Source organism: Chanodichthys erythropterus, chromosome 8 (genome assembly GCF_024489055.1).
Source record: "Chanodichthys erythropterus isolate Z2021 chromosome 8, ASM2448905v1, whole genome shotgun sequence".
NCBI lineage: Eukaryota > Metazoa > Chordata > Actinopteri > Cypriniformes > Xenocyprididae > Chanodichthys > Chanodichthys erythropterus.
The window spans coordinates 23,185,868-23,198,274 of record NC_090228.1 but is presented as its reverse complement, the minus strand read 5'-3'; the positions used below and the strand labels follow the sequence as shown (position 1 = coordinate 23,198,274).

At 35.2% G+C, this 12,407-nt stretch overlaps 1 protein-coding gene across 3 annotated transcripts in view; it reads right to left on the bottom strand.

Annotated features, from left to right (window-relative positions):
* Positions 1-5,854: 5,854 nt before the first annotated feature.
* Positions 5,855-12,407, bottom strand: part of LOC137024619 (copine-8) — a 196,533-nt gene continuing 189,980 nt past the window's right edge. For all 3 annotated transcript variants that reach the window (XM_067392368.1, XM_067392369.1, XM_067392370.1), the window contains 3 exons: positions 11,874-11,931; positions 11,406-11,479; positions 5,855-8,601 (listed from right to left, as the gene is read on the bottom strand). In XM_067392368.1, the coding sequence (XP_067248469.1) occupies positions 8,413-8,601; positions 11,406-11,479; positions 11,874-11,931 (321 nt within the window). In that variant the 3' untranslated portion in view covers positions 5,855-8,412. The remainder of the gene's footprint in view (positions 8,602-11,405; positions 11,480-11,873; positions 11,932-12,407) is intronic.

The following is a 12,407-nucleotide window of genomic DNA, read 5'->3' as shown; positions in this document are numbered from 1 at the left end:
CAGATGGCAGAAGGCATGTAGAAGATTGTGTATAAAATGTTTCAAAGCACATAACATTACAATAATAATGAACGTAAATAACATAAAGAGCACTGCTGTTGCTTCCCTTACGAAAAAGTTCACTTCAAGTTAATTTTATTAAGTATACTTAAGTAATGTTCAATTACATTTTAAGTATACTTTATTAAGTATAGTATTACATTAGTAAGTATACTAATATCTATAAATAGCAGTATACTTGTAAGTGTACTATGTCAATACTGCTTGAGAAGCGTCTCGCTGCAAGCCTGCGGTGGACATCCAACCCGGCCCACATCCATGTGTGACGTCAGAAGTCACGCCCCTGCCCAATACATCACCTTGTGACTCCCCACTAAACCACTGCAGCTGATTCTTACATCATGTCAATCACAGTACTGATTGCCTACACCCAACAGTGATCCCTAAACCTATGAAAAACCCGTCCCTGTAACCAATGAAATTACCAGCAGGGTGGGATTTTTGGTGAAGTGGCTTAGTGGGGAGTCACAAGGTGACATCACACTTGGATGTGCGGGGTTGGATGTCCATAAATAAATAAACAAAACATTTTGAGCAAAAATGAGGAAAAAAAAGACTGAAATGGACTGATAAATAATAATGAAAATGATAATCAAAATGTAGATAGAGTCCATCAACAACCCCCAAAGCTTTACAGTCATTACCTATTTATGGGTCATCATTTCATTCAGTAACATTAGTTTTGATCTATATGCTGTTTAATGCTGCCTTCACGTGCTATAGGAAATTTGATAATTCCCACTTCTGAAGTCCTGATTAAGAGCTTATCGCATTTAAGTTTCAACATGAGAGGGCATTCGTGTGCAGTTTTCTTTACCTAGGAAACTTGTATTTACGCTAATTCTGAGAGCATGTGAAGGCAGCATGATGATCAGGTTATTTCACATGTGAATAAGCAATGCTTCTCTCGCTATTTCCTGCTTCTTCTTCACCTGTGTTTTGATCCAGAGAATCTGTACTCTTTAAGAAGATGCATAATAGCGCCCCTAGCATATAACAGTCAAAATATGGATTGTTGGAGTACAAATATAAGCCAAAATATACTTTGATATTTAACTACACTTGACTTATACTGACAGAAAAAGTATTTTTCTGAGAAGTACATAAAAAGTAGACTGAAATTATACTTTCTTATTTTTAGTTTAAAAGAACTATAATAGCAGACTTGAATAAACTTATTTTTCGTAAGGGTTATACCACATGACTGCTGCAGATTCATTTCAGCATTGATAGTGTTGACACGCATAAATACGTGTCTGAAAACGTGAACCGCTCTGGGTAGAACGTCACAGGATGCCATCTTGCCATTATGGTTACGACATGGCATGAACGCAGCATAAGCTTGTTGTTTTGGTTCAGGAGGAACTATAAAAGGCGCAGCTGTTTGCCACAAATGTGGCACTCGATTACTGTCTGTAGTTACTATGCATAGCCTTACGGAACGCACTGATGATGTATGAGGTATGCAAATACATACGTTACCAGGCAGGTAGGACATCCTATTATTGCATTCGAACCGAATGCAGTGATTGGACAAACATTATTTGGTCCACAGACGATATATGTACGTCTTTTAATATTTAGACCACTTGATTGTGATCCACTTCTATTAATTTTTGATCTACTTTTGATCCAATATTGATTGTTAACAGGATTTGAAGAGAGTTTCAACCAATATAACAAAAAATGTTATGAAAAACATCAGCTACCCTAAGGATAATTGCGCTTCAAGATAACTTTTACAGTGCATAAGTGGTCCTAATTCTAAAACATTCTTTTATATATATATATATACATACAGTGGGTACGGGATATGGAAAGTATTCAGACCCCCTTAATTTTTTCACTCTTTGTTATATTGCAGCCATTTGCTAAAATCATTTTATCAAGTTTATTTTTTTCCTCAATGTACACACAACACCCCATATTGACAGAAAAACTGACATTTTTGCAGATTTATTAAAAAAGAAAAACTGAAATATCACATGGTCCTGAGTATTTAGACCCTTTGCTGTGACACTCATATATTTAACTCAGGTGCTGTCCATTTCTTCTGATCATCCTTGAGATTGTTCTACACCTTCATTTGAGTCCAGCTGTGTTTGATTATACTGATTGGACTTGATTAGGAAAGTCACACACCTGTCTATATAAGACCTCACAGCTCACAGTGCATGTCAGTGCAAATGAGAATCATGAGGTCAAAGGAACTGCCTGAAGAGCTCAGAGACAGAATTGTGGCAAGGCACAGATCCTGCCAAAGTTACAAAAAAATTTCTGCTGCACTTAAGGTTCCTAAGAGTACAGTGGCCTCCATAATCCTTAAATGGAAGACATTTAGGATGACCAGAACCCTTCCTAGAGCTGGCCGTCCGGCCAAACTGAGCTATCGGGGGAGAAGAGCCTTGGTGAGAGAGGTAAAGAAGAACCCAAAGATCACTGTGGCTGAGCTCCAGAGATGCAGTCGGGAGATGGGAGAAAGTTGTAGAAAGTCAACCATCACTGCAGCTCTCCACCAGTCGGGGCTTTATGGCAGAGTGGCCCGACGGAAGCCTCTCCTCAGTGCAAGACACATGAAAGCCTGCATGGAGTTTGCTAAAAAACACCTGAAGGACTCTGAGATGGTGAGAAATAAGATTCTCTGGTCTGATTAGACCAAGATAAAACTTTTTGGCCTTAATTCTAAGCGGTATGTGTAAAGAAAACCAGGCACTGCTCATCACCTGTCCAATACAGTCCCAACAGTATGGTGGTGGCAGCATCATGCTGTAGGGGTGTTTTTCAGCTACAGGGACAGGACGACTGGTTGCAATTGAGGGAAAGATGAATGCGGCCAAGTATGAATACTTAGGACCATGTGATATTTCAGTTTTTCTTTTTTAATAAATCTTCAAAAATGTCAACAATTCTTGTATTTTCTGTCAATATGGGGTGCTGTGTGTACATTGAGGAAAAAAAATTACTTAAATGATTTTAGCAAATGGCTGCAATATAACAAAGAGTGAATTATGTATATATATATATATATATATATATATATATATATATATATATATATATATATATATATGTATATATATTATATTATGTATATAAAACTTCATATAGAACTTCTTCATAAAACAATTTGACTGATTCACAGGAACAGTGTTGTAAAACAACACAATGTGATTTGACACCAGCACTGGTAAGGCCTGAAATATGATTGCAAGGGTTTTGTGTGCCTTGATTTATGAGTGGGAGAATTGGGAAATGTCAAGATGGGATTATCTGTAATTTAGAGGTGTGAAAATACTGCATTGTGTTGTGTAATTCTGTTCCATGTTGATATCCTAAGGGGACTGTAAATCCAACAGTCTTCTCCTTTGAGGAACAGGTTGCAACAGGCATTCAGGACCAGTTTTTTTTCTTTTCCCAAAATCAAAAGCTGAGCTAAACTGAACTTTAATTGATTTATCAAGTTTAATGTAAAGTTTCCTTACAGACTATAACTTATAGGAGATATTCACAGGGAATTAAGACACAAGTAATTAACAATAGCTGCTTAATTATTCTTGCTTTAGCCTCCTAGTCAAACAAATCTGTTTATAGAAAGTAAGAGGCGGCCACATGCGCTATGAAATATGTATATAATGAGTTTATGTAGGAGGTGATGCACATGCATGGGAAAATGTGAGATCTTTAAGTTTTCTAAAGATTTATGCTGAAAGAAACATTTAATATTAGCAGGTGAAAGAGACAGATGAACAGAGACAATGATAAATAGAGCAGTACAAATTTAACTTTTAATTGTAGAAGGAATGTTTCAGTATCCCAAAAATGTATTGTTAGTTAGGCAGCTATATTTGTAAGATCCTATAATTTTTAGAATTCATGAACTAATTACCTTCTTTGCAGAATGCACAAACTAACGAAGGCCACAATGCAGTGCACTCGACTGGAACTTTTCAGTGTGACGAATGAAGCAGAAGTAATATAAAAAAGTTTATTGCATATTTAAAAAAAATCTAAAAAAAGAAAAAAAAAAGAAAAATGTTTTGTTTTGTATCATATTTGATACATCAGGCTTTTATGGTTCATATAATATGATATAATGTAAATATGGAGCTCACACTCGAAGAGAGATTAAAGAAAAAAAAAAAAACCATCAGACTGATGTTTTAGCAAAAATATGCAATTTGGTTTAGATGTTTATATACCACAATTTTACTTAATTGTTTACTAAAATGAATTATTTTATTTAAATTTGTTAATGGGTTAAAAGTGTTAAATAACTTTTATGTTCATTGCTCACTAGACGCCATTGCTGAATTAAACGTGATGAGGTAATGTGATAAAGTATACTGCATTTTGCAGAGTATATTTTGATGTTGCCTATGGAGGTAACCATATAAAAATTTTTCATTACAATCAAGATCAGATTATACAGTGACTAAACAATTGTTATTCTCATTGAATTACATGTTACAAGTATTTCATAAAAATAAAAAAAACATAATATTGGTTGAAAATGAATTAAAATATTTCTTTGACTTGCCAAGAAAGTCACTGTTATAATTCATGCACTGCTTATGTTCATCAGCAAGGTCTTTTCTTGTTATGCATTTGATTTAGATAAAGTATAGCAGGCATTAAGTGCAGCCAATCTATAAAAAGATGTTTTGTTTTTGTTGTAAGCTTTATGGAAGTATTGAAAAGACCATTATTCTTTTCCAAACATTAAAAGTTAATTTACTTTCATGCCAGTGACAGTTCTGAAGCCAATTAAATCTGTAAAGGCGATACTGGAATGCCGCCCGCTCTGTACAAGCAACTGTACAGCAAACCATGCAAGCATTAAGCACAAAGTAAGATTAAACTAATTGGCTGGTCTGTCAGAGTATCGAAATAGAAAAAGGCCACTGCATTACCCGGGTGTCATGTGAAATAATGCAATGACGGCTGGCTCACACTTTATACATTAACTGCAAGCTGTAAATATCTGTGCGAGGCTATGTGTTGGTGCTAATCGAACATCAGTTGCACACTAAACCATGCACACTAGTTGGGTCGATTACCCTAACTATGAATTTAGAAGTTCATCTAGTTCATAGTGACCCTCTCTTTTACAGGACCACACTCCTCAGCAGCCTGAAATAATTGGAGCTTACCAGCCAGCCAATGTGCTCCTTCTGCAATTAAAGTGTCACACCAAAATGGAAAACAGTTATTATTCCTAATAGCTTCTTTAACTCAGTCAGAGAAAGAGCGGGAATATAGAAAAGAGAAAGAGCGGGAACAAACTCTGTTCCAAATTTAAGTGAGCTCCCTTGTCTCCAGTTTAAATAGACAGCTGCCTTCTAAGACATACACAAAGGAACTGCAAATGATTGATTTGAAATGCTTTACAAGGGCACTGTCCATTTTGAGTATCTCCTTTGTCTGACACCCATTTCAGGTCTTGAAGTCTCTAAACATCCAAAATGTGCACTGTTGTGTGTGTGTGTGTGTTTGTGTCCATGTGATCTGGAAATTTGCTATAAAAGATTTTCCCATGCAGAATTCACAGCGGGTTCAAGTTTTTCCACAGAATTTCACATTGACCAACAGAAAGCTGTTTGGTTTGAAAGTGATTCATACACTATTTGACAAGACAATGTAGCTTTTTTTGGCAGCAAAATTTTGCCAATATGTTTTTACCTTACCTTTATGCGCTATTATAAGTAGTTTATAGTATTAATAGTGTAAATAGTCATTACTAATCTTACAATCAGAACAATCAGAAAGTACCATTGCAGACTCATAAAGCAATGTGTATATATTAAGAATGTTTATTACAAAATATGTACTTGATACATAAATAATAATTTTATCGTATGGATTTACTAGACAATCAGAACTTTAGTCATGCTTTCTCTGATTAATCACTGATTCCAAAAATTACAATATAATTTTTTCATACATGAGTTGTGCAAAGAAAATATACACTAGAAAGCAATTGTACACCGACACAAAATATAACAATTCATCTGAAGGCATCACACAATTCCAAGAATTCAGTGAGAGATTAAGGCCATTTGTACAGTTATTTTCCTGTTATTTTTTTTGTTATTTATTTATTTTATACTCAAAACACTAACAATAACAAAAGACCTGGTGAATCTCTTGTAAAACTGTACATGCAAACATAGTGCACATAATATTTAGATATGAATAGCATACAATATAATATTTGGATATCTTCAGTAAACAAATTTCATGTGAGTTGAGTCACAAATTTAAAAACACTTCATTGATGCTTGCCATGCTGACTTCCACACGCTCACACGCACACTCACTCCCCCTCCCCACACACAGGTGCATACTTACAGGTGAATGGGCTTGCCAAAGTGGCAGCTGCTATGGCACCAGCAATGCAGAGAGGAACTAAGCTGAGGGCAAGTAATGGAATGTTGAGAGCCAACATTCCCAGAAGAGAGATTGAACTGAACCCGAGGTGAAGTGCTGCTTTTTCACACATACATCATTCTTCAACTGTCACTCTGTACAGTTCATACTTACAAAAGTCAAGATGAGAAAAAATTTGTATGACTGAATTTGTTTCGCACAATCTTAAATCTTTTGCTTGAAAGTGGTAATTTTTATTTATTTATTTATTTATTTTTACTTTTTTTAGTTTGTTACTTTTGTTTCATAATTTCAAACCTATAATAGTTATATTTTATTTTTCTATAAAGTAAATTATATTCTTCAGATTTTTTGTAATAACATACTTCATCATACATTTGTTCAGTGCCTTTGCACAAGTGCTTAAATACTTTTTGCCATTATGTGTTGAATATTGTATGTGACAAAGCAGCACAACTGGAAAGACAATCCTGAATTCCAGAACAGAAGTTAAACAGGGAATGTTCCCCCTCAACATGAGGCTGTTACCCAAAATAGTTCACTACACTAGTGTGTTATGAAAAAATGAGTTGCTACATACTAGAAATTTCACATTTGTTATGTGTGAATGTATTAGAACAAAAATAATGTATTTTGCAATGGTAATAATCAAGAAAAAAAGGTGTGGCTACAAGTGACATTTCTGTGGTGTTCTAGTATTTGTGACTATTTGAGTAAGGAGAAAAAAGGTGAGTTTTGAAGACTTTAAATAATGATTTTCCTGATACTAGCAGCACATTTCTATAACAACGGGATCAAAAATATTTCTAGAAAAGACTTTTGTAAATAAGGTGTATAATTCTGCATTGTATCAGGTTTCAACACTTTAATATTTACAATGAAATTCAAGAAGGATTTCATAATTAGCTTCTTTGCTTTTTTGACTATCTTTGGGCAACTCTACTAGGTACTGATTAAATATGTTTTTCCAAATAACATGTAGATTCATTCATCATAACACAGCATCAACAAATCAATAGGAAGTGACAAAACATCCATACAATGTTTTAAGACGGAAAATAATAATGGCATCTGTGTTTTTGACCACTGGGCTCTTATTTGAGAACAGCTGCTCAAATTTAAATGTAATGAAGCACGTTGAGTCCTATGAGGATCTTTATACACAATGAGGTGCCCGTCTATTATGCTTGTGAAAGAAAAAAAGAAAAAAAAGGAGGACAAAGTGAGTGAGAGAAAGAGAGAGAACAAGAAAAGGCCAAATAACATGAATGTTGCACAACATGCATCGCATGCCTGAGCACACAATTTCCATGCAAGAAATGTGTTTTTTTCCGCGATGACACCAGCTGCTGCGACCTGATGGGCATGGCAAAGATAACATGCTGCAAGGATTTGTACGGCAAAGTTCATGTTAAAGATATACACTTATAAAAGTTAGATCCAACAGTAAGAAAATCATTAACATGTAAACATTGAGTGAGTGCTCAGAGAAGAAAGAGAAGAAAGAGATAAGAAATGACGGAAGAAGTCAAATTTATGTACAACAGTCCATTTGAGACTGGTGACTTGTTAACCTTTTCCCAGTCTGAGGAAGAGGAAGCTGCTCTGCTGTTCTGAGACATGGCGCAACATCGTCAGCACATTTTTAGTCTTTCCTTCATACAACTTCATCCTTCTTTTCATGGTGAGCCAGAAACATGATGTTCATTCTATAACATGGCTCTCAGAAATAAGCTACAGGCATTGAGAGACAGAGAGAGAAACTAAGAGACATCCTGACAGAGAACGCCTGTAATGGAAGTAAACCTGTCCTCAGAACCCTGTCTAACCATAGCATCCATCTACAGCCCCCATAGTGCAAAGAGAAAGGGACAGAAAGAGCTGAGAGCAGAGGAAACCTTCACCTCACTGAGTGATTTGAGAGAGAGATACTGAGATACTGCAAGGTTTGCTCCTGGGCCCATTTCAGATCTGAGTTTGCAGTGGGTGTCCTGGCGGTGTGTACGGAGGGGGAGCGGGAGATGGCTTGATGCCTCTGGTCCTCATATAGGATAGGAACTGGTCTGGGATCTCAGCAAGAACATCTTTGGCCAGGCGGGCCATGCTGAGGATGTGATTCCCAGTGCGATCGATGTAGTCTCTGAATGGAACAAACTGCAAAAGGACAAAAAGGACATTAAAATCAAAATTTTTATATTGATTTACTTTTGTTCAAAGACTGTTATTTAGTGTTCTGTGGAACATAAAAGGAGATAATTCTAAATTTGGTTAAAAAATATAGCTCCTAATTGCATATGTATTCATATTCACAAAATGCCCCCTTTCGTCTTTACAGATTTACAGTCACTGTAAATTTTTTCATTGGAAAAAAAAATATTTTGAAGAATTTAGAATTTTTGCTAAAGAGTTTGCCTGAAATTACCAGACCAGTCTCACAATGTCTTTTTGGCATGGAGCCCTGTACATGACGTGGGGAAATCATAACAATTCGTTATAATGACTTACTAATACGTCAGTACATTTTATTAACTCGTTACCTCGTTTAAAGTAAATCATGCGCACAATATATCAATTCATTCCTCTGATTTACTAAATCATGTCCACATTGTACTAAATTCATTCCTTTATTTTAGTTAAATCAAAATGAGTGAACAAATAATGTTAAACATGGCCAGATTTACTAAAACGAGGGACCAAATTAATAAATCGCGGGAACAAATTTTTAATTTGTGGCCAAGATTTAGCTAAAACAAGTGAATGAATACTTATAAATATATCTTGTCCATGTGTCATGTGCGGGGCTCCGTACTTTGGTGCTGTGCAAGTCATGTATTTCTTGACCATACGGTATGGATTACAGTGATTGATCTTTAGCATGTTCAAATATAATATGTTAACATTCTCAATTCAACAGTATTGTAGGTAAGCTAATGATATTTAATATAACAAAGTCACAGAACACATTAACATAATTCAACACCTATGTCAAAAGTAAAAAAAGCTTACATACTGTATGTGATGCATCGCATGTCAGCATGCTAACATTTTGTAATTCAACATGCATGTTGGCAGTAAACAAACATACATGACATAATAGCATAAATAATGTAATAACACATTTATATATAAAAAGTTGTGGTTTTTGTGGTACATGGGGAAACAGACCAAATACATTTCCATTTAGAGTAGATTTTATGGTATAAACACCCTCTTTATGTTGACTTTCATAAGGTGAAAATACTCAGAAGCATGTCTCGCATTCATCTGCATTTCTGTGAGAATTTGCAAAGCTGAAAATAGCAATTAACCTGAAATGAGGGCACAGCCATCAAATTCTCAGCTTGCCAATCAACTCAAACGCCTTTGAGACTGAGAACCAAATTATCCTAAGAGATACAGCTGCTTCTGAGAGCACTACACAGCCGATTAGTTAAGAAAAACTGGGCTTTAAAGTATGTGTTGGTCGCCGGGAAGCCACATCCAGTGGAATGTGTGTATGTGAGGGCACATCTAATTGGACAAGCCTCCCTAGCCACCTATGATAGTCGATCATGCACACTGCCTGTTAACATGCTTCCTAACAAGCGTGGGGTGACCCACGAACATAATGATGACTGCCTCTGCAAGAACTATAAGAAGAGGAGGAGCACAGAAAGCATTAACAAATGAGATTTTGAGATAGACTGAGAGAGCTCTGTGAAAAGCAGAGTCAGGCCAAAACTCAGAATGCTACTAAAGGCTATATGTGTGTTTCATGTATGATCGTAATGGGTATAAGGAACATAATTTGCATGGTTTTAAAAACTGGAAATTCATCACCTTATATGGTCTCTGTTTTTAGACCTGGATAAATTTCACAACAAATTTTATTTGCAATGTAGAAGAAAAGCATTAGCATTTTAGCATGAAAATGTGCAGATTGGTGGGGCCCCAGGACCAGGATTGAAAACCGCTGTCTTATGGCTTTTTCACACCAAAAAGAATAAATATAAAGATAATTATAATAGCATCCATACACACAATAATGTTCTAGGTTTATTACAACAATCTGAGTAAATTGTTCTTCCATTAAAGGGGTAATTCACCAATGGCAAAAAGGGCTTTCAATAAACCTTGGATTCCTATGTGGTGAAAAATGTTTGAAATTAGTACTACCTGTCTAGAGAAAAAAAGGCTGTTGTCTTCTCTTTTGTAGGAAAATAATTCAAAGAGTAAACGTTTAGTGGGAGTCGGTTATTTTCAGTTTCAAGTGATGGATCCAGCTTTTTGTAGGCAGTTGCGAAAGGCTGCAAAGAATCGTAACTATGGAGAAAACACCTCGCCTGAAAATCTGAAAAACCTCTGTGTTTGTAGTCAACATTTCAAACTGGATGACCACAACAAACACAGTGTTTTATGCAAACAGAGGGGAAAAACTGAAAGAAACTGCTGTTCTGTCAGTTAATTTGGAATAAGAATAGGGAACATCTTCTGCCCAACTTCCCGAAACAAAATGCTGTTGAGTTCCAGGCTGTTGTATTGTTCCATGAGTAGACATTTTAGAGTAGACAAGTAGACAAGAGTAGAGAAGTGCAATACAATTTTTTTACAAAAAACTTTTTTTTTTTTTTTTTTTTAAATAACTGTTTTCTTAATAACCCTCTGTTGATCTGACTGTCCATGCACAGGGATACAAAAATGCAGAAGTACAATGTGTAATCTTTACAAAAGTCAGCTGGATAATGGGTTTTGCTGACAATCAGAAAGAGATACTGAGAAAGAGTAAACATTATTCATTTACATATACTATCGACACTGTAAAAGGAGGTTGAAAATCAGTAAACTTACACTAAAGTAATATAGTTCATAAACAGAAAATTGTAAAACAGTCATTTTAATTAGTCCTTGTCCTTTTTGTGATGCCCCTGTATTAATGTTGATAGTTTAATGCTTGAAATACTTCAGATGTGTTATTATACCTGTACGATGTCTCTCTCAGCATATCTGCCCCTCGATGAGATTCTGACTTCATCACCATCCAACTCAATCATGGCTGAGGACACAGACAAAAGACAAGAAACATGCATGACCGGAGATATGGTAACATGAGTAAGCTGTGTTTGAGTGCCTGTGATTGTGTGTGTTTTGAGTATTTTAGTCTTGTTTCATTACTGTCAGTGCAACGATGGAAACGGCTGTCACATTACATGCTCATTTACTCTGCAGTAGTACACAATCCTTTTATCTGCTCAAGCTCAAGACCTGAGCATTACTATAACCCAAATAGCACATCTAGGCGGTAATGGGGATGTGTTGTATAGATAATATGACAAATAGATAAAATGAGTCAAATACAAAAATGAGGATAAAAATAAAATATAAGCAAAATGAAATCTATAATAGGAGTCCAAATACAAATAAATAAATAAAAATCCTCCTCTTCTTACCATCAAACTCGGCTGGTCCAACTCCAACGATAATAATTGACATGGGAAGACATGCAGCCTGGAATGAAGAAAAAAAGATAAAATAAATATTTACCATAACCAATATGCTTTCTTTTTTTTTTTTTTTTAAATCTCCCCAAAATCTCAATCTGTAAATATGAAAAGCTTAATTTAATGACTTATTAACTACCTGTCATGATATTGATGCACACTGAAATAAGTGCATTTTTATAATGGTTTAATTGAAAATCATGGGTTCTGGATGTACTAGTTTTGTTCAGTTTGTCTAAAAGCAAATAACAAATCCTTTAGAAAAAAGAAAGAAAGAAAATGAAACAAACAATCTTTTTTAAATAGTATTTTTGCTTGACAAAAGAGTGTTGATGTGTAGAACACATCCTAGCTAGCTTTACTAACAGCAGAAAATATTCTACGTTTTATTTATTTTTTCAGGACATAACAGAAAATATGATGCATATTTGACATATATGATGCATATACAGGTGCATCTCAATAAATTAGAATGTTGTGGAA